The sequence below is a fragment of the Photinus pyralis genome, unplaced genomic scaffold (assembly GCF_008802855.1).
Source record: "Photinus pyralis isolate 1611_PpyrPB1 unplaced genomic scaffold, Ppyr1.3 Ppyr1.4_LG5, whole genome shotgun sequence".
In the NCBI taxonomy this organism is placed as follows: Eukaryota; Metazoa; Arthropoda; class Insecta; order Coleoptera; family Lampyridae; genus Photinus; species Photinus pyralis.
In genome coordinates, this window is record NW_022170596.1 from 9,078,417 (window position 1) to 9,099,754 (window position 21,338).

A 21,338-nucleotide genomic window follows, 5' to 3' on the forward strand; every position below is an offset into this window, starting at 1 on the left:
ATTGTATGCGCCCCTCCCTAGACCAAATCGTATAAATCCCCCACTGGAACCAAGTGAATGGACATCGCCAATCGTTGGGATCGCTTTAAACCAACATACTCTGGGAGATCAAAGTAAGAAAACCATTGAATTGAATGATAATTATACGATTTCACAAGGAACAGCAGCCGTTTTCCATATCAAAGAGTGGATGGATGTCTTTTATTTGTTGCAATTTGCTACAACATTGATTTGTTTATTTCTTCTAGAGTTTATTATACTACTTGATGATGATTGGTCTTCATTCACAGTTACTCCTTGTTGCCTTGTTCACTGTGATCCTGGTTTGACGCTCTACCTAAAAAGCTACCCCAATATTAAATACTTAAATGTCTTAATACAATAAGAGCAAAATAAAGAATTTTATTACGATTATGAGCACGTTTTATTAATGTGCAATAAAACATAGATCAGTCATTTCATTAACAACAATACCTCTCCTTAAAATTATGAAATAAATAACTCAGACTTCTGGAAAACAGTTTAGTTTTCTGGCATTTCTCTATACTTAACGAGTAACATGCTTACAAAAATAATTGCAACATTGTTTGATATAGGTACTATGGACCGATATTAGGTATGTACACAAATTCACGATACCTCTAATTTAACAATTTGAATGGTGTCATGGTATAAATCAAACTAAAACCTACAAATAAGTACATTACCAATTTACTAATCATAGAAAAAGTCGAAACTATAAATACTACATTAAAATAAATAATTGGTTTGTAAAACAGCCAACTTTTATTTCAAGTACCTTGGTTTAGCGATTCTACAATCTTTCAATATATATTCCTCTTAATTGCGTTCATTGCGTTATTTTTAACTGCAACAATTGCAAAAGAATATAGGTACCTATTATTAATACATCTACAACAGGATACATCGTATTGAGAAGCTTATTGATAGGACTGTTGTCTAAACATCGCTGCAATTTCTTCTATTGTCTTGTTTTTCGTTTCTGGCACTTTTTTATAAATGAATACTGTACTTAGGGCCAGACATACGACAAAGATAACAAACACATAGGGACCTATGGCGTCCTAAAAACATTTAAATGTACCTATACGCTCCATGGCCGCCTAATCTTACTCTTATTAGTGGAAATCCCAAGCCAACTGCAAAGTTCGCCGCCCAATTGGTCATTACCGCTAAGGAGGTAGCCATTGGCCGTGCAGATTGATTGAATAATTCACCAACTAAAAACCATGGTATCGAACCTGGGCCACTTGCGAACAATATTATGTAGATCAATATCAGCACTATGCACATGTACCTAGCGAACTGAGATTCTTTCTAAAACCCAAATCAATTTAATTACAGGCTAGGAAGGTATTTTGTAACATACAGAATAGATCATTGTAAAGATGAGCACGAAAACATCAATTGTCATTCCAGCAAAACCCACCAGCAATAATGTTTTACGTCCAGCTTTTTCAACAAGTATCAATGAAACCAAAGTCATAAACACATTTAAACCCCCCATTCCTAACGTGGCATATTGGGCGTCGTCTGGTTTCAAGTGAGCGTCGGTGAAAATTTGAGTGGAAAAGTACATGATCTAAAACGGCACTTCTTTAAACCCTTTTCCAGAAGAAGGCAAACGACTTACCGCATTGATACCGCTGAGTTGTTGCGCAATCATCATGGTTAAAGCAATAATAAGTGGTATTCTCAAAGCACTATTCGTGAATAGTTCCTTCATGGTGGCCTTCGGGACCAATTTAACTGCTTCAAATTCAGCACGCATTTCGTTCATTTCATCTGAAACTGCAACTGATCCTCTCAACCAAGTCAAAGCCCTTTGCGCTTCCACTTCCTTCCCCCGTGACAACAGCAAAAACTTTGGAGTTTCAGGGCACATGGGTAGTGTCACAACCTGTCATGTAAAAATTGAGCGGTGTAAATAAATTGAAGAGTTTGCTCACTTGAAAGATGGCTGGAACGATGGTCATTGCTAGCAATGTAGGCCAACGATCTCCTCCCAAAATATACTCCAATCCCAAAACTTGCGCAATAAAGATGGATATCGTTATAACTAATTGATAAACGGTACCAACCGCACCTCGTAGATTAACAGGTGAAATTTCGGCCAAGTACATTGGTGTCAAACCTGCATTTAAACCCGAGTTAATACCAATAAAAAACCGACCAGCAGCTATCATTTCGTAGGAACGCGCAGGTTTCGCGGCACACTCCAGCACTACGGCGATTAGTACGAAAATATTGTTGAGCAACAGTCCACCTTTTCGGCCAAATCTATCAGCAATGGTCCCTTTAAGATAATTAGTTATATTTCAATATAGTAGAGTGTTTCCTTACCTGTAAGCATCCCCCCTATCATTCCACCAAAGCAGAATATCGCTACTATAACTGACCATGTTACAGTAAGTTGTTCGGGCTCTGGTATTTCGTTAGTCCTGTTGGTCATTACGTCTTTGATCCATTCTTTCATTACCTTCAAATAACAACAGTATAGTTAACATTTGTATGTGATAATACTTTGATACAGCGCACTTTAACAAAGCGCATCATTTTGAAGGAAAGAAATATTTGTTTCGGGAAGCCAAAACAAATCAAACTGTTCATTGTGTGAACTTGTATGAAGGTTCCCAAAAATCCCAATTTCAAGTAGTAATCAGAAAAGTCCTCTCATTCGAACTATCGAAATTTGAGTCTATTTGTGGTACAACGGGAAGTTGAAACCAATCAGAAATAATAAGCTGAAAGCAATAAATGAACCTTGAACAAGACGAGTTTCAGAGTTTATTGTGAATAATAATTTACCGATCAAGACGCAGACACTATTTACTCAGTGTATAAATAAATAGGTACATATAAAAGTTAAACAAACAATACAATATCTCTCATCAATCGTAAACATAAACATGAACAAAAAATAAGAACAAAGTTCCATATATATATAAATATATAAATAATAATATATAAAAATAGAACATAATTAATATAAAAATAGGATTTTTACCTGTTCTGGATTGTTTAGGACACCGGTATTATAACCATGTTGAAAAGCCGAACCAATCGCCGAAGCCGCTATAGCAAAAGCTAGTCTTCCTGTAAAACTCTGCAAAGAAAAAGGATTGTTAATAATTGCGCAATCGGATTCTTGTCAATAAATTATGGCAACATTTTTTTTGCAGTCTTTTGATTATTATAGCGCTCATACAATATTATTTGTCATTTATTATCAGATGATGAATGAATGGGATAGATAGGTAAGTTTAACTGCAAACACATTTAATTTATCAACCTCTAGCTAGTTTACTTCATTTCTTTTCATTGTTTGTAATTGTAATGTTTATAGGTACACGATGGGTAAAGGAGTTTATATTGTATCAGATGAAGAATAATACCTACTCGTAATCAACAAGAGCCGTTTAATAGGTTTGAATTTTTTAAAAATATTGCTAGGGTTGCGTAGTTTTGGGTATTAGAGAGTATAAGGGATGTTTCGAAAAAAATGCATTAATCCTACAATTTTAAAAGTCCTTAGGTTCGTAAATAAAGCGATCTTTATTTTTATGTCATGGGTTTCTGTGCGCGTCGTTTAGGAAGTTATTGGCGTCCGCCTGTCGGGCATTGAGACTAGAGACGACTAACTTGATGAGGTTTACGTGACCAAAACTGCTCAATCAGAATGATTCCATTTCGAGTCTATTTGAAACGATGGATCTACATTATTAAAAGACCGTCGTTTTGATTTACGGCACTGAACGAGCGTATTTCGTCGATTTAAACGAATCAAATGAGCTAATGATTAAATATGGCTGATTTCATTAATAAAACTCCATTTCGAGAACGAATAGAAAAGCAAGTAAGAATGCGTCAAGGAGAAAAAAAAGTAAAGGGGATTGTTCGATTAACAGTCGAACAGGAAGCTGCGTCTCTCTGGCCTGCGAGATCAATTTTTATGTGGGTAGTTTAAACTTTATTTAAAGAAAAACAAGTTCGAAAACGCGAATCGCTGTTATACGGGCGCCGTGAAATTTGGTGGCACGGGATGCTAATCAAACTAGGATAGGTACGCATTTTGGGATTACGTGAAGTTTGTGCTTACGGAACGGTAACCTTTACCAAAACTGTTTGGGTTATAGCCAGAAACTGTCATTGTTCCTACTAATGAACGGTGTATTGATTGATTTTTGAATTTTTCCCGCAGAAATAAGTAAAGTGAAAATGTTTAAGCTGCAACTAATGGAAAGGTTCAGAAGTGTTTTCCCAAACAAATTTTAGTTGTGAAATGTGTAAAGAATTTATATGGACAATTGGGGTCAACGAAATATATGTCATTGCTATTTATTTTGTATGGGCGTTTGTTCTTTAATAGCCTATGTCGCCTTCTAGTCTCCCAAGTGTTCACATCCGAAAGGGATATATTGAATTTTATTTCTGAATAAACACTCGTACCGTGGATACTACTTAACTTGAATTTTTTGGATGATTAACAACCTTTACAGCCATCTGAGATTGGTAGTACAAAAGACACTGACTAATAGAAAAATTAGGTATCGCCATTCTGGAAGATAATCCGCCATTTGTGGGTGTGGGGAACAACCCAGTAATTAAAATGGGCATCATTCAACTTTGAAAAATCTTGAATCTCTCAACGAGCGAGAAGAGATCACAAGTCCCTTCATTAAAGGTAATTAAAAAAAAATTTGGTGTGAAATTTGAGTTTAATTGGGCGCTAGAAAAATAACATTTAAAATTCTATACGTGGAGAGTTGGATTCGTTGTGTATTAACAAAATCGCGCGAGATTTAAATTAAATGGAATAAAGTGGTGAAAAACTCTCAACATATCAACAATAAACTTAGTTCAATCGGTCCCATTGAAGACGATATTATAATCGTTTTTTTTTGTGCAACTACTTACTGAAGATGTACTTTAAAGGTTTCCGACAAAATATACCGTTTGAAGAAAATTTCATATACAAAGGAAAATGCATGTGTAAATATTTGAATTTTGATTAATCTCAATATACAGTTATACGACTATTTGGTGTTTGTTTTTGCTGGCAAGCCAACACCATCAAAAAGGTAAATTTTTAGAAAGATTTGGACTAGCCGACGGCAAACAATAATTCATTTATATTGTAAAGAAATTCCAGTTTTAGGGCAGAATTTCAACACTTTGTTAAACGAATTAAGAGTTTCCGAGAAATTAGAAAGCCATTTTGTACAGATAGTAGGCGTGGGTTAAGTATTTAACAATAAATGTACGCATCTAGAACTTTGGGTCGTTATACCACCGTACCAAACCAACGAACTCTCCTATTTCGGTAGTTCCGTTTTGGTCTAGATAAAGTTGCAGTGTAAACAAACGATTCTGATCTACTATTGGTTTAAAAGGGACGCCGATCGGGGCCATTTCGTTGGTTCCGTTTTGGTATTAATAATATAAATGGCGTAGCGCACAGTGAGCTAGAGAACGTGTACATCACGTCCGCGCGATTTTAATAATTGGAAAAGCAGAATCAGTTTAAAGAGTGAATAATTAGCGGTCAATTGAACACAGTTGAGGCAATACAGATGTGTTCTTTTGAGGGGAGATACGGAAAAAAGACTGATGTCCGCGAATTGCATTTATCAAGTGTACCTAAACGCTAAATATTTAGGAGTGCGTCTATTGCGTATTTAAAATTATCTACATCGAATTCCGACGAAAGAAGAAAACAATTAAATTATACACAAAAGTGTATTTTACATCGATGAACCGATCTTGGTATAAATGCGGAATTTAAAATGGACTTTAATTTTTTTTCGGCTTTTTCGGCTTTTTCGGCCAGAGGTTAATTAGATTGAGCTTGTTTAACTAAATCCAAAGAAGAGATATGTCGTTGTTATCAATATTAGGCAGCCCTTTTACAAAAACTTGTTTTGCAATGCCCGATGACTCATAAATACCTGAAAGGGATCAGAAAACCGCTGAAGTTATGACAAATAGCAAATGCAAATCTTTTGGATGTTGAATAGAAATAGTAGTTTATAGCCACAGAAATATTATAGAATGTGAATTCTTTTTTAAAGAACATTTGGTTGGTGAACAAAACAAAACGAATTATAGTATTTTACATTATTAGCCAAGTGAGTTTTTACTGGCGATAGGAGAAGTTGACTAGCGAGCCGTTAGGCGAGCTTGTCATCTCCTAGAGTCAGTAAAAACTATTACCTGGCGTATAATGTATAATATTTTATTTGTTACTCATTTGTAAACGTAAATAATTAGTTCTTAAATTGATCTCGAAGGAATGTCTAAAATATCATATTATCCATGTAACAGAGACTTCGCATTAATTCTGGCCAATGAAATTACTAGATTACTAACTTGTAAAATTTTTACAGGTCTGCTGTCAGTTTTACAGGTCTGCTGTCAGTTTTACAAGTCAGTAGCGTTTAAACATGACATGACGTTTACCCGTTTGCGTTTTGTCTTGTTAATCAACGTTTACAACTGAGTAACAAATAAATATACAAAATAGCATATACTCATATCACTTCCGGTTTGATCGACATTTCGAAATTTAAATAGTACAACTGGGTATATTTGTACATTTTTTCTATAGATAATTTATCTAATACGGTGTTTTCAGTGAATTATACGGGGTTGGGCGAAAAATTAATCGAGTTTAGTTTAGTTTAGTTTTTAATTTAGGTGTCCATGAATGGATGTTTTCTATTTACCCTACTACGCACGGATTTGGAATTATTCGAGTTAGTTTTATACGGTTGGTATTTTTTTAAATAGGACCATATCAGTAGCTCTCCTGGATATTTTAAAGCGCTCCGTCTGTCTGTAGAGTCCAAAAATGTAAAAATATACAGCATGAACCATTTAAATTTTGAAATGTATGCTCACGTTCACAGGGGTAGGAAAACACTGTTTTCTTAAGCACGCAATTCGTTTTTACCCATGACCTATCCAAAAATTCTACCAAAATTATAGGGGCGAACCTAGATAAGTTTACACATATCGGCTCTGCTGTTTTAGGGGTCAAGTACCTATACTGACAATACAATTTTTCTATAATAAGTAATACATAACCAAATGTGGTAAATAGCCTGCATTGTGGAAATAATAATAGACAATCATATATAAGTAGGAATTTAAAGTTAAGTGAGAATGAATTCGGGTTGGAAGAGCAGAAAATTTTGTTCAAAAGTCATTCTACTCTTAGTTCATGAGAACTTTGCATACAAAATTGCGAATAATTAAATGAATTTACACGATTCCTATAATCATACACGTCGTTGTAATATATGACTCACACCGTACACATGTTTTGTAAACAAACTGACGCACTTAGATATGCATTACCGCTTTTATAAACAAGTAGCTTTTATATAGAAATTAAACATTTACTGCAAATTGATTATTTTTCTCGCAATAGCCATTATGTCCTTAGACCAAGCAACATTTGCAAATTGATGATAAACAAATTCTGGGTTCCATAGTACGCTATTTTGTTCGTCATTTCGTCAAACCTTTCTCGTATCGCGGGCCAAGTGTGAGTGTGCCTAAAGATGATCTTTGATGTATACTGATTTCGATACAAACCCCATTATTCACCCCGACCCACCCCTACTTTACTTGAGCCATTGAATAAAAATTGAGTTTTATTCAATGCTTATCTCAAGGTAATTTTGTAACGTTTGCTGAAAGTGAACGTATCATATATAATATCATTGGACAATGGACCTCTATAGACACCCTATCTATAATAGAAGATCGAGTACTAGTACTAGTACAAAATCCTTAATGCTACTGGTTTAAAGTAGCTAGATACAAGAAAAATGTACTAGTAATCGAAACATAAATAGGTAGGTAATAGTAGACAAGTAATTGGCAAAATTAGTATTCAATGATACATTATAGTAGTGGTATAGGTATGTAATAAATAGCGATGTAATTAAATTATTATCAGTTCATCTGCATGCATTTGACCTCTAAAAATCATAATGCTTTAATATAATTAGAATTAGGTACTATCAAAGGGAATATTTAAACAAAGTTTCCTATTTTTTAGGTGACGAGTTTTGTGCGAATCTCCACACGGTTTATTGATTTGGTTGGGAAAACCCTAAGAACGTAGAAAAAAAACGCAAATGGATATCTTCAACCTTCTTGAAAACTTCACAGGGGCAGGCAAAGCCCAGTTGACAATTTCAATTATTTGATTACGAGTCAACTATCTGTCGCTACGTTTTTTTATTGTTATACCACGCAAGCGATACAAGTTTATGGAATTTTGTCCACACAGTACGCAATTACTGTAGGATACCTAGCGTTTAGATATTTCCATTTCATGAAATTAATTTAGTTATGACATGCAATTGTTTCGTGTTTATTAATTCGTCCACATTTTTTGGTTTTATGAAGTATTTGCCTAGAAATTAATTTGTAAACTAATTTGTCCAATTTTCATGTTGCTTCAGGCAATTAATTGAAATTTTAGAAGCTTCCGGCAAGTTTCTTGAGATTTCTTCTCGGATTTTCCAGTATTATTTTGCTACATGTTTAGTGTTTCTCATAACAGAAATCTCAAACAAACAGCAATATACGAACAATTGTAAATATTGCAATCAAATATATACTGGGCAAACGAAAAGTTCAATCAAAATTGGATTGAAAAAATCTAGAGCGTTGAAATTTTTGAGGTTTTTGCTATTTGCTCCAACCGCCAGTATTTCCAATTCTCCCTACTAAAACAGTAATATGTAACTGAAAGTGATCAAATTGGTTCGTGCAGCATTAATTGAGTTTCTTCTGCTTCTGCTTCTAAAATTGTACTTTATTTTATGCGAATTAGTTTGCTACGAAAAATCGCATACACGTCATTAGGGGAATAAATACAGAAGTTGTTTATTGATTGCTAATGAACCGTCAAAATAAAATGACCTATTAATTTTCCTAACAGATTTTTTTATCTCCAGTAATATTAATTACTTGTTTATTACTCAAGTTTATTAAACAAGGCGAAATAATCTGGAAATAGAGAAAACAGACATTTGTTGCGGAAAGCGCTGGCTTGAATTCGTATTAGAATAACATTTATGCATGCATGCATAGGTAGTTAGGTACCAGTGCCGGATTTCGGGTAAGTACTTGAGGCCTTAGACTAAATTAACCTGAGTGACCCCCGCCCTCCTAGGTGGAACTTCCTAGGAGTGATCGTCAGAGAATTGTGAGCAAGTCGATTTATGTTTTGCAAAAAATTGCCCTCCATAAGAATCACCCGGTTTTTGGATTTTGTCAAAACGTTTATATTGCAGAGGTTTTAAGGGGACGAGGTACACCTTATAAAATGTTTTTTTAAAATTTGTATATAGAAAAGAGCTTAGAATCGACTGATATTATACATTATCATTATTAAGTTTTATTTACATAATACCTAGGTACTCAACAAGGTGCGAGTATGTTCTGATGGTTTTGTATCTCTATTCTATTTTTTAATCTGCGCAAAATTTGAATAAAATTTAATATCAGTTGTGAAGTAGTTAAAAATGTTAAAATGACTGCACAAATTTTAGTCATTTTGCTTAAAATGGTCTAAAACGTCGACATTTGATGAAACGTTGACATTTCCAAAAATCGGTGATCGCATCAAGGTAGGAAGCTAAAAATAAAGTTTGAAATTTGTTATGAATATCTGAACACTGTACAAATTTTATCGCCAGTTTTTACATGTAAAGCCTATACTAAGCAAACCAATAAAAAACAATGTACTTCAAGAAATATATTTTGCAAAAACTAGAGCCCTTTTAGCCTTTATGTGCACAGTAAGGTACCCGTTTTTCATTACTCGGAGCTACATCAATGAAAGTTCTATTTAGCCTAAATCAATACCTAAAAGTCAATAAAATATGGGTTTCAGCACATAACAGGAGTTTATAGCTTAAAGGCACAGTCAAAGAACCGTAGTATGCATATGTATACATATATTTTCTTTATCTACAGATAAACGGGATTTCTATATAATTAGGGAACAGGATGTACCTACAACAAGAAAAATGTATTGTTTTATACAGGGTATAATTCTATTAGCGCATAAAAGATGTAATGTCAGGTTCGATTAACTGTACTGCGCAATTTTGCAGAGCGCGAAAAATCCACAAAAAACATTGAAAATCAGCTCAGTTGTTTCTGTAAAATTGAGGAGGTTGGAAATGAGATAAAACTGTCAAAATGTTTCCCTCTGTCTTGAATAGAAGATTACGGAATAACAAAAGAAACATGGCTATATTTGCTATAACTATAAATATTAAATAATCTCATTTTTCATCTTGTTTTTATTATTTATGTTGGTTGACCGTTGGTAGGTTGCTACTACTGAATTGTCGTAACACTTGCCAGAAAAATAGAACATGTGCTAGTCCGACAAGAAATTGAGCTCAAGAAATTGATAATTCTGTATTTACCTACACTCGTAAAATTTTTTTGTCAAGGCGACTTAAACAATCAATTTATTGTTGATATAAAACTAGCTATAAAAACAAAAAGTATGTTATTATTTTTAACCATCGACATATATAAATGGATTTCGCGTGTCAATGATTAGCGCGGATACTGCAGGTGAAAGAGAAGCGAAAACTAAGAGGACAAGGATGATAAACTACGGCTCTGATGTAACGTAATCTGTAGACTCTGTATAGTTAGTATATCGTGACGTGTATAAATATACAACAAATTGTTGCTAATTTCCATATGCCAGGTGGGCACCAAGAGGGATTGGCTTGCATCCACGTCTGGACCAATGAATTATATGCGATATTTTTATTTCGTAACGGTTTAAGGGTGCGGGTGATTTAATTTTCTGGTTACTACGTTTCCAAACGTACTTGATGGAAATGCGTCTTCCTTATGTAAATTCTGCGAGCCAATAAAAAAATTCGGAGAAATCACTCCAAATTTCGATTTTGAGATGTTAGCGGATCTGTAAGTTTCAACGTCCCAGGATTCCAAAAAAGTGCTTTTTCAACCCCGTCCGTCTGAATGTTCGTATGTGTGCATGTGCGTGCGGCATGATTATTGTAAACAAGGTTCAGCCGAAACTACCCGACCGATTTGGTTGAAATTTGGAACCGAGGGCTCGAAAAAGGCAAATGGCAATAAAATCGGTATTTATTGAATTACGTATAACTTTGGCTGAAAGTTTCTATCAATGTTCTCTCTTTGGAAACGATTGGAAAATGGGAAATGTTCTTTTGACTATAAAACTTATATTTATTTAATAACGTACCCCCAAAAAATTTTGATTGGCCGTGGAAATTTCAGGTCACGTCTAATATTAATTAGCTTGACCGGCTCGCATTAAGAAGTTGTTACCCATTGAGTTGATTGTGTGATTAGATTAGTTGTGGACAACATAATAGCCGTGTAACACATTGATCGGTGCGACCAACCGCCCACTGGTTGCGATTATTTTAGACTATAAACATTAGACAACCTTTGCGATTATATTAGAACGAAGAAGTATGGTAAAAAATCGCAAAACCCGAGGCAAAACCGGTGCTCAGGTGCCGAGAAATGTAGGCAATCATGACAATAGGTAGAAACATATAGCTCCTACTTGCATATTCATAAAGTGCAAAAACTACAACGAAAACTCCAATTAAAATGTAGGCGAGCATCGCGAACGTTTTTTGCAAGATTGTTTAAATATATAGTGGAAATTTTTCTAAAAATTGTAAATTTCCATTATGGAGATTATCAAATGCAAATTATTTTGACGGAAAGCGGATGTAGGTCCCACTTACTTTACTTTGTTATATACGAACAAATTAGCGCAGTTTAGTTATTGAAAATGTACGCAATATAATGTCACCTTTTTGCTAAGGTTTTATGCAAACACGTAGGTATATATTGTATGCCCGTGGCCCTGGATTTCTCATCCGAGTTTTAAGAGGAAAAAATTTTGAATCGATAGATAACAGTGGCACACATATTTCACGGTTCACTTAAGTAGTGCTTCCGTAGATAACCACGAATAATTTAATCATTACATTTACTATAACAACTTTAAGAATTTGTGAACCGGGATTTTGATTTGGGTAGCCTTGACTGGCAGGAGATTGTTTTACGTGGTTTTTTATCGACAAAAATTCATTTCAAGTAACAATAAAAAATTAATAACTAATCTCATTTCCAGTGACCAAATTTAGATATACATACCTTGGCTCTGATGACCATTGTCACTACGTATCCTATATACAAATTCAGATCACAGACACGTTCCCCCTAACGAAAGTGAAACCACTTCACTACCGTGCAAGTAGGTACTTTCTGCCTGTAAATCAGATGGGAAAATCAACCAGAAAGTGCGACTGGTTAGGGGGGAATACAAAGTACATATATAAACGCTGTTCGTAGAATATCTTTACTTTGGTCAGAGGAGCGTTGTTGGTAGGAACTTCAGGTTTTGCATTGCAGACTCGCGCAAAAATTATCCACTTATTCCCATTAAACTCGCAAATTATGCTAATCGCTTAATTTTATGTAATTGGATACAATGGCAAAACACAGTTTTTCACATTATTATATTTTATTTTGGAGGTTGCCCTACGTTGTTTTACATTATTGTTCAACATTTGTATGGATACAATGGAATCTAGTATTTATCACTCAAAAAAGGAATATATAATTGCATGCAAATTATAGCCTTTAAGGTCGACTCTTACAGAAATGCGGAATGAATACGAAACACATTGATATTCTTTAAATGGCATCGATTAAACTTTACTAAAAGATCACGATAGCTGTTTATGACCTTTAGATAAGCTTGAATATTTATTATCGGGTAGTTAAAAACGAATTTTCAAAAAACATTCAGCTCAGGCAGGTTAGTTTTGGGAACGAAAGCTCAAAGCTTTACGATCTAATTTTTCATCCCCCAACGCTGTGTAAAGCTCTGAAAGGAGAAACGAAGTAACGATGTACTTACACATCGTTTAAAATTTTTTTCTGTTCTGAACTTCATTTTATTTCGTGATCCTTGTCCCATTTTTAATAAGAATGACATATCCTCGGACATATCATTCGACTGCACAATGATTTGTTTCACTTTATGTGCCCTTATCGTTGAAGTGATCACTTTATCTACCCTTGCTGTTAAAGAGAGATACCCTTTAAAATGCCTGCTATAATAAAAAAAATTTAAAGTGAAGTATGTTGACAAAATAAAAATCGATGCAAGTTTCACTTTCTCTTATGTAAGTGTTTTACGGTTACTACGTGTAGTGAGAATCCCAATTCCCGGAGACTTGCCATAAGTCTCTGCATAATTCATATACTGTGGCCACGTTTCTTTTCTAGCTTACCCCCTCAATAACAAGTATAAATATGGAATTTTATTTTAAAAAATCCCTATGTAAAAATCAGGTGTAGGTAGATTCCTTTCCGCCATTTTGTTCCAATATGGCAGAATTATTGGCTGATTCACGAACTTGGCCGAGATATTTATAAGTTACATCAACCCTTAAACTTTGGTCGAAATCGGTTAATAATTACGAAAGTAAGAAAACAATTTTAAAATCCTTCTAAATGAGTTCAAACATAATTATTTTACGATTCAATTTTTCTCTACTCGGTCAATTTACAAAGATCGATTCCTTTAAGAGTTTTTCCTAATTACTTTCAATAAAATTTAATGCAAAATGAGTTATTTTAAATACAAATCAAAAGGATTACGTTACCTACTTTAAATGTAACGTTTTCTGGAATCGAATGGCTTCCCTATGGTACAAGCCAGAAGGATGGTGTCTTAAAGCCGGGATCTCCAGAAGGAAGTTTTCTGAATTTGTTGTATGATTACCTCTTCCTGTGCAATTGATCGGGCATTGGACCCTCTACTTTTATCATCTGCTTTCAACCAACACGCTCTCGCAATATAATTTATTCATAGCTCGCTCCAAGGCGAAAACCTAAACTGATTTAATTTGTTTCTTCAAACTTTCGCTTTCAAAGTAAAAACTTTGAAATTATTGTAACTGTGACTCGATACCTCTCATTTATTCGCTGTATAAAAGTCCGTTTGACCTAATTTTTCGATAGTTCTAGATACGAAGTCTACCGCACTCTGGTTTTATTGGAAGAGTTTTTTTTATTGAATTTTCACGATAATCCTTTCTAAATAGGCTCACGAAACGTACAGTTAATTTATCTCCAACAAAAGTTCGGTGTTCGCGATATTGGCGCTACTTAATCCTTTCGTAAAGTTGATTCCAAGAGTTTTCGTAGATTTATTTTAAAATGTGTCACGTACAACACTTCCATACTGATTATTTCTCGGATTATTTGCTTAGTTTTTTAAAAGTATTTTAAATGAGTTCCACTAAGACTCAAAAGCGAAGTGATTGATTTACCCGCTAATGACTTCACGCTTATTGCTCAAAAAAGACCCTCTCTACTTCATCTCTACCTTTACAATTTTACAAAACCCGTCTACAGCATGACGCATCGCATTGCTCGATTTTGCGTTGGAATTGAACTTCATAGATTGATACAGTTTCCCATGGCCCTTCTATCCAATATGGAAAATGTTACGTCACTACATACGTTCTATTATTGGATGCACCAAATCTAAGACTCTTCACCGGTTGCCGAGTCATTCTTCTACGCTTGCAAGTTTTCACTGAACTGCTCCAACTGAGCATCCCTTAATTTACGTATAATACACTCGTAACATATTTTATAACTGAACCGTCACATATTGCTTCACCTAACTCATACTTTTCGCAATTGAGGCTTCATGTTTTGCGTCAAACGCTAATGCAGAAAAGCACTGCTTAAGGTGTCTTACTGCCGCCACGAAATTGACGAAATCGATAGCTTTGGTCCATAATTCCTCTGCATATGCTATCCACAACATCCTGAACATATGTACCTATACCTTTCAAGGAAGGAGGCTTGTGTCCCATTCCCCGCCACAGAATGGGCCATGCGATCGAATTAAGTACATTTTAGTTCAGCACCATTTTTTTAACATTGACTGACATTGCTTTAGTTCAGGTAAGAACCACCCGATTGGTCTTCAGTTGGTTTTTTGAATCGGCTATACATTGTTTTTTGTGTGTGCCCTCTATTTCACCTTCAAGCTTGATCTTTAGTGACATTTGGTTAAACCACAACCACGATGACCTTCAGTGACATTGAGTTTAAACAACAACCGCGCTTAGATTTAGCGCATGCGCAGATTCCAAAGTCAAAGTGGGCCCATAACGGTTTTGCTAGACTACTAAACATCAGGTTTTGTATTTTACTACATACTTAGGTATGTAAAAGTTTGGTTTATATTTTTTCACTCTAGCAGACCAGTTCTACTGTTCAGTTGAGTTTGCAGAAGACTTGAATTAGCGCCAAACAATTCAACAAGAAAGAGTCAAAGCAAACAATGAAAAGAGACGTGAATAAGTGCTAAGGGAAGAAGCTCGAGGGTTTAGAGGAAGAAGAAAACGACATGTAGAAAACAAACGATAAAAAAGAGCGATAAAGAAAGAAAGCGCGTCCAAAGCAGACACGAAGAAATAAAAGATGGGGGCGTGTCAAAACCGTAAAACATGCACGAAAGAGACGCTTAAGGAAGAAAGACTAAAAGTTGTAAATCAGCATATGCATGATTAAAGCGCATTTTTGGTCATGCAGGTCAGTATTTTATTAGCGAAGTTTAAAATTATCGATCTCACGAGTAATTCTGGCTGCGTTAAATAATTAATTTTATTTAATTTCAATTGACGGTACGTCTTCATTTTGTAAAACAAATCACAAAGTAAATAATAAGTTTTTATACTGGTAGCGCTATCTAACGGTAAAATTATAGCACCTCCGAAACCCATATCGAAATTATTTTCTTCAATTATCGATCTCACAAGTAATCTAACTCAAAATAGACTAGTGCCTGCACATCTACACTATAGCAGAAAGCTTTTAGCGAAAATTTGAATTCTCTAGCTATTGTAGTTGTGGAGATCTCACGCGGACAGCCGGCCTGCCAGCCATAACGAATATAATAGCGTATTTTTTTCAAAAATGCGCTAAAAAGGTGCATTTAAGGAGGCGTGAAGTAAGTTTTAATGGAAAGAATGTTAAATACTTCTTCACTATTCATAATATTTGTATGCAACTTTCTCCAGATACAAGGCGAGTGCAAAATCAGCGTCGAAATTAATAACCCATAAGAAATACCTGCTGGGACCAGTACCCTTAAATAGACATTGGTTTTCAAATTGTTATTTAAATCTAACACAATAAGTAGCTAATCGCTTTGAGTTTTATCTCAGTCAAAAATCTTTCTCGGCAAATAATATAAACTTCCCACTTGCGTCACTGGTTTGATGTTTGACCAGAGTAATCTTCAAACATTAGTCTTGAGGGTCAAACGGCAATGCAAGTATCTGATAAGCGTGATGCGAGAAATTCCCACGGCACCTTTTACTCCTTTTGCTATTCGACATTCAAAAATTGAAGCACGTTTAAGCTGTCGGTAATAACAATCAGAAAACTGAATATATTCAGCACGTAAATAGAATGCGCTAGATGAGGGCCATTTTTCACGACCGCAGACAAAGAAACCTTGAGTTATAGCCTTCATTATCAAAGTCTACTTACGTCATTACAAATATTTACGTTATAGATAAACTGTGTAAAAACAGAGGACATTTAACTTTGTGTACCTGCCGATCAAAAGTGGGTAGGTAGGTACCTATAGGTAAGTGTGTCGTCACTTTGTATATTAATGAAGAGAACGCCATTTCCGCATACCTACAATAGTTGACATCGTTCCAACTTTTTTCAATTCGTTTTAGTACTGATGGGCGACCAAATTTTTTTTTAATTTTAAAAATACGCCATAATCACGCGCGCGAGTGCGAAGACTTTGTATTGAGTCGGGTGAGAAAGCACATACCCGAGACGAGTCATTTGCCGGATGATTCTTACTCAGTTAACTGTAACTGTCAATCAGACTTTGTACTGTTTTGAAAAATAATTTGAAATTTCCTAATATTTGGACGTTTCGCTCTTATCATATTTTCAAGTTCATGACGTCATGCTTTGCTGGAATTGTTTTGCCAAGTCCTACGTAGGAATCGTGGGGGATAAGAAAAATTCTTAGGTTCTAATAGGTTCTAAGTAATTACTAATTATAATTAGTCAAATTGAGGTTTAGCTATAACCTAGAGGTTTCTGGCTCGAATTCGGAATCTTCATTATTATTTAAATAGTACCCAACGTATAACCATTATATTTAGAAGGTTAAATATAACACTATAACCAAAATAAATGTGTAAACAAACATTTTCAGGAAATAAAAAAAATGAGAAATTTTGGTTCAATCCAACAACATCAAATTTAAGTAATGGGCTAGCCGTGGTCGGGATTTTTGTTTCAAAGAAGGGCGGGTCAACCGCTTTAAAAGTTTGGACTTTAATTTTGAGTATGAGTACCAAAACGTCTTCCTAATGGTTTTTGTAAATGGCAATCATTTTTTGCCGGGCTGTGTAACGCATTTATTTCTGTTAAACTTTTTGCAATTTATCCCGTGGAATTACACGGAAGTAAAATTCCTAGGTTGTAAAAGAGTCAAGTTTTCGAAAACATTCCCCCAAACAAATATTACTCATGATAAGTTCAATTTTTATTTTGTCAATTGTCAACAGTGAGCTCTCGTAACCTGCTCACGTTTATCAATGGGGTATTTGTTCTAAATTGTGTTTATCGTTGTCTGGCTACGGTTTTGAATTACACGCTGGAAAATCGTGTTAAGTTACTTCTACAATTCATCACATTAAATAAAGCTTGAAAAAAAGTAAGCTGACATCGTCGACAAGTAGTGCGTTCAATCAAAGAGTATACAAGGTTCAATATACAGTTTAAACTGGCGTATAGGTTTCGAAATCGTAACTTAGTTAACGAGTGCCAGTTTACCAGAATATAATTTGTTAAAAATTACCCCAAGGGATATTTGTGTACTCAACTGTAGGAGTTCGAAAAGCTGCGTGCTGTATCCATTCAATAAAAAGACATCGTTCGCAATTTGAAACAAGTGTGTTAGTAGGCAAATTTCTTGGGAAAGATTTATGCAACGTAATAGATCAGAGGAGAAGCAGTAGTTAATTAATTTGACGCACGGAGTTGCAACAAGGAAAACTGTCAGTAAAATCAAGTAAAAATAAAGTACTTTATTAGTGCCGCTAGCAAAAGGTAAATTGGTGCAACCGCTTACTTAAGAGATTTCTCCGAATTTAATTTAAATCGTAATAAAATCACATTGGGACTAGGCCTCATTCAATCTTTAAATTTCAGTGGTCAGGAGTTATAAAGGTCAGTCGTATTTATGTAGTTCGCCAAATTGAATAGATACCTTTGAGATCCATTGTCAAATACGCAAATATTAATATGTTGCATTGCATAGAGGTAAAAATTTGAAATGGGATATCTTAAAGGATTCAAAAAAGTGTAAATTGTTGTATTTTCAATGTATTTTGCAATCCACCGAATTTGGTGTCAGTCCCAGTTCATTTTTTTCTCTGAATCAAAACGGAATTTCATAAACTTTATATTGAATGAAACCAAGTTCGAGGGTTTATTTTTTATTATAATATTTAGAGGTAGGAAAGAAGATTTATTATCCAAATTGTGAAGTAGATCTATCATAGTGTAAGATTCTATTCTTACACTATGGATCTGTTAGTAATAATGAAAAAGGAGATGTTAGCATTTTCTGATTTTTCTCAATATACATTTATATGACCTTTTGGCTTTGTTCTTTGGCGGAAAGTGAAAAGCAAAAAAACCATCTACAGCAAGCGTTCAGATTACACCATCAGTTTTATAAAAGCAAACGAAACTGCCAAAAATTATTTGTGCTTTTATTTAGCGTAGGTACTGCTGCCGCTGGGACATATAGCACTATATACTTGAAACTTGGGAGGTGAAATGCGATTAACTTTGTTGATTTGCAAAATAGCAATAAATAATTAGTTTTTTTGGCTATTTACCTTACAGCGTAGGTAATTCGCGACTTTACCTTATCTGATAAATTAGGTAATTCTTTTTAATCTAAGTAGAAATACATGCTCCGTTGTAACGGTTTAGATACGAAGTAGGTAATCTAAGAAGGGAGCTTAAAATATTAAATAGAATTACCAGTAGTTCCACTGATAACAATCTGTTGTTTATTTGAGAAATTAGGAATACAGACGGGGTGATGTAGACCTATTATTATAGAACCCATTCAAGCGTATGGGTATAGTAGGGCACGGAATATAATCTGGCCAATGAACTCCTACCTGCCATTTCACCCTCTACCAGTCTACCAAGTAAAATAGCAAGAATGTTTATTACAATTATTGATAAACAGTCTGTTGAATTTGTGCATATCCTTAAATTCATTTTCGTGTTTAAATGTATGGGAAAAAAGTAATATGTTAAAATCGATGATTAAATTATAGCTTCTAATGAAAGCCTATATTGCTATACATATGTAGCTGACTGATCGTGACCCGTTTCTTCCAGATGTTAATTGAAACAAACTGCTAATTTCCAGTTTTCATTAGCAAAAGAGGAAACTGCCAATTTCACTTACGAAAAAAATTAGCGAGGAACAGCAAATTACTGGCCATTAGTAAGATATTATACAGGTTTGCGAAAATTAGAATGAGAAAAAAACTTCTTAGTTACTTACGACTTCTTCCTTAGGCGTTAACGATGCTGAAGGATCAGAATTGTCCCCTTTTTTCTCTAAGCCCCTCGTCTGTAAAATTGGTCAAACGGTTAGCTAGCTCTAGTATTCTAAAGGAATGGATCTCACCTCTGAATCCATCGTGCTTGTTCTGCAACGGCGGGTACAGTAAATACAAGAAATTACAATTAGGCAACTGCACAGACGAGAACGTAATGTTATTCATTGAATTTTAATTAAAAAATATATCTACAACTTTTCTACAAATTAATTATCTCAAGGCTAAGTTATCTTTAATACGTTTGGTAACTTTCCATGATTTTACGTATATCTTCAGCAGATTACGTAAGGTCAACATTTTGAGAATTGGTAAGAGGTAAATAGCGTTCAGTAAATAAATGTGCTAAAATACGAACCAGTGTTGATAAAGATGAAGCTCTTTATATAAACATATAAATGTTTAAGGGTTGTGTGCTGCGTAACACTTCTGGAGGACTTCTGACTGTTGCCCTTAGAATGTCCTGAGCGCCCTTTAATACGCAAGTCCTTAACGGCGTGTGGGGTTTTTATGTAAATAATAATTACAACGAAAAATATAACTTTCCTCCCATGTGATCAGCAATGACGAAACGAAGATTAGCTACTTAAACAAGCAGACTTCCTTTGGATATTTATTTATAAATTCCTTCCACTAGTTTGCGACGAAGCGGAAATTAACGGTTATCTGTACTTTTAAATCAATAGTAGGCACGACTCGATCGTGCGCTTCTATTGGTTGAAAGTGCGGGTGTGTCGCGTAGCGGCTGACGTCGCACAAGGAATGTGACACGTCAGAGCGCTTTTGCCAATATCCCACTCGTTAAGGTAGGAAAGGCTGATGTAATGAAAGAAAGTCTTATTTAATATTGGGGTAGTTTTTTTGAAGTTATAGGCGTCGCAGGGAACCAATTTTCAAAAGCTAATTTTGAGACAATTTCGTAATTTTAAAAGATGCGTTTGTAGCATGTATAGCAGCCACCCCATTTTTTGTATGTTACAAATGTGTTTTTCCGCAATTTCATTGCCACGTAGGGCACGTGGCATTTAAAAAAATAATCGTGCACTGCGTGGTAATCGTAGGCAAATATTAGTCGTTGATAATTTTGGAAGGTCATAGCTACTACATATTCATTTTTTAGATATGTTGATTACATTCTCATGTTGTAGATACCATAGAACAATGTAAAATAATTTTAATTCGAAGCATACTAACTAAAAAATTAATTTCTCCATCAGTTTTCCGCACGGAAGAGACTATACCGGGTGGTGCCTAGCGCGACGCAGCATAGGAATTTCAATAGTAATTTATAGTCAATTACTAGCTCCCCTAATTATTTTAGAGCAAAAGTCTAAATACGTTTTTTTAGAGAAAAAAATACTGCATCTGTTCATACTTTTAGTTATAATTTTCCGTTTTTCAAAACCGTAGAAATCGACAAAATAAATAGTTCATTTTACAATAAATTAAATATGCCTTGGAATTACCTAAAAAAACAGCGATAACTTTTAATTATTTGCCTTTGACGTATTTTAAATTTATACTTGTTTATAAATTAGTTAA

General features: G+C 34.7%; 2 protein-coding genes across 5 annotated transcripts in view; one reads left to right on the forward strand and one right to left on the reverse strand.

The window, feature by feature from the left end:
- Positions 1 to 508: 508 nt before the first annotated feature.
- On the reverse strand, positions 509 to 20,273 carry LOC116171409 (solute carrier family 2, facilitated glucose transporter member 1-like). 3 transcript variants are annotated; one of them, XM_031488239.1, is made up of 10 exons: positions 20,155 to 20,273; positions 19,868 to 19,889; positions 19,742 to 19,810; positions 3,029 to 3,127; positions 2,365 to 2,500; positions 1,971 to 2,317; positions 1,655 to 1,921; positions 1,391 to 1,603; positions 1,135 to 1,338; positions 509 to 1,085 (listed from the first exon to the last, which is right to left on the reverse strand). In XM_031488239.1, exons 2-10 carry the CDS (start codon positions 19,877 to 19,879, stop codon positions 942 to 944), a joined length of 1,491 nt encoding a protein of 496 aa, XP_031344099.1. In that variant the 5' UTR covers positions 19,880 to 19,889; positions 20,155 to 20,273; the 3' UTR covers positions 509 to 941. The 3 variants fall into 3 exon arrangements, with proteins under 3 accessions (XP_031344099.1, XP_031344098.1, XP_031344100.1); XM_031488238.1 differs by lacking the exon at positions 20,155 to 20,273 and having other exon boundaries at positions 19,868 to 20,010; XM_031488240.1 differs by lacking the exons at positions 19,742 to 19,810; positions 19,868 to 19,889; positions 20,155 to 20,273 and adding an exon at positions 12,235 to 12,390.
- LOC116171404 (facilitated trehalose transporter Tret1-like) overlaps positions 9,111 to 21,338 on the forward strand; it is a 49,183-nt gene continuing 36,955 nt past the window's right edge. The window contains exon 1 of one of the 2 annotated variants that reach the window (XM_031488233.1): positions 9,111 to 9,160. The gene's annotated coding sequence lies outside the window, so the exon portion shown is untranslated. The remainder of the gene's footprint in view (positions 9,161 to 21,338) is intronic. The other variant, XM_031488232.1, reaches the window with a different exon arrangement.

Bases quoted from the DNA above. Each gene is read 5' to 3' on its own strand.
- LOC116171409 (XM_031488239.1), bottom strand. The intron at 2,501-3,028 runs GTAAAAATCCTA...TGTTATTTGAAG, and splicing joins TCCTAAACAATCCAGAACAG to GTAATGAAAGAATGGATCAA. The intron at 1,604-1,654 runs GTAAGTCGTTTG...GTGCCGTTTTAG, and splicing joins AACTCAGCGGTATCAATGCG to ATCATGTACTTTTCCACTCA.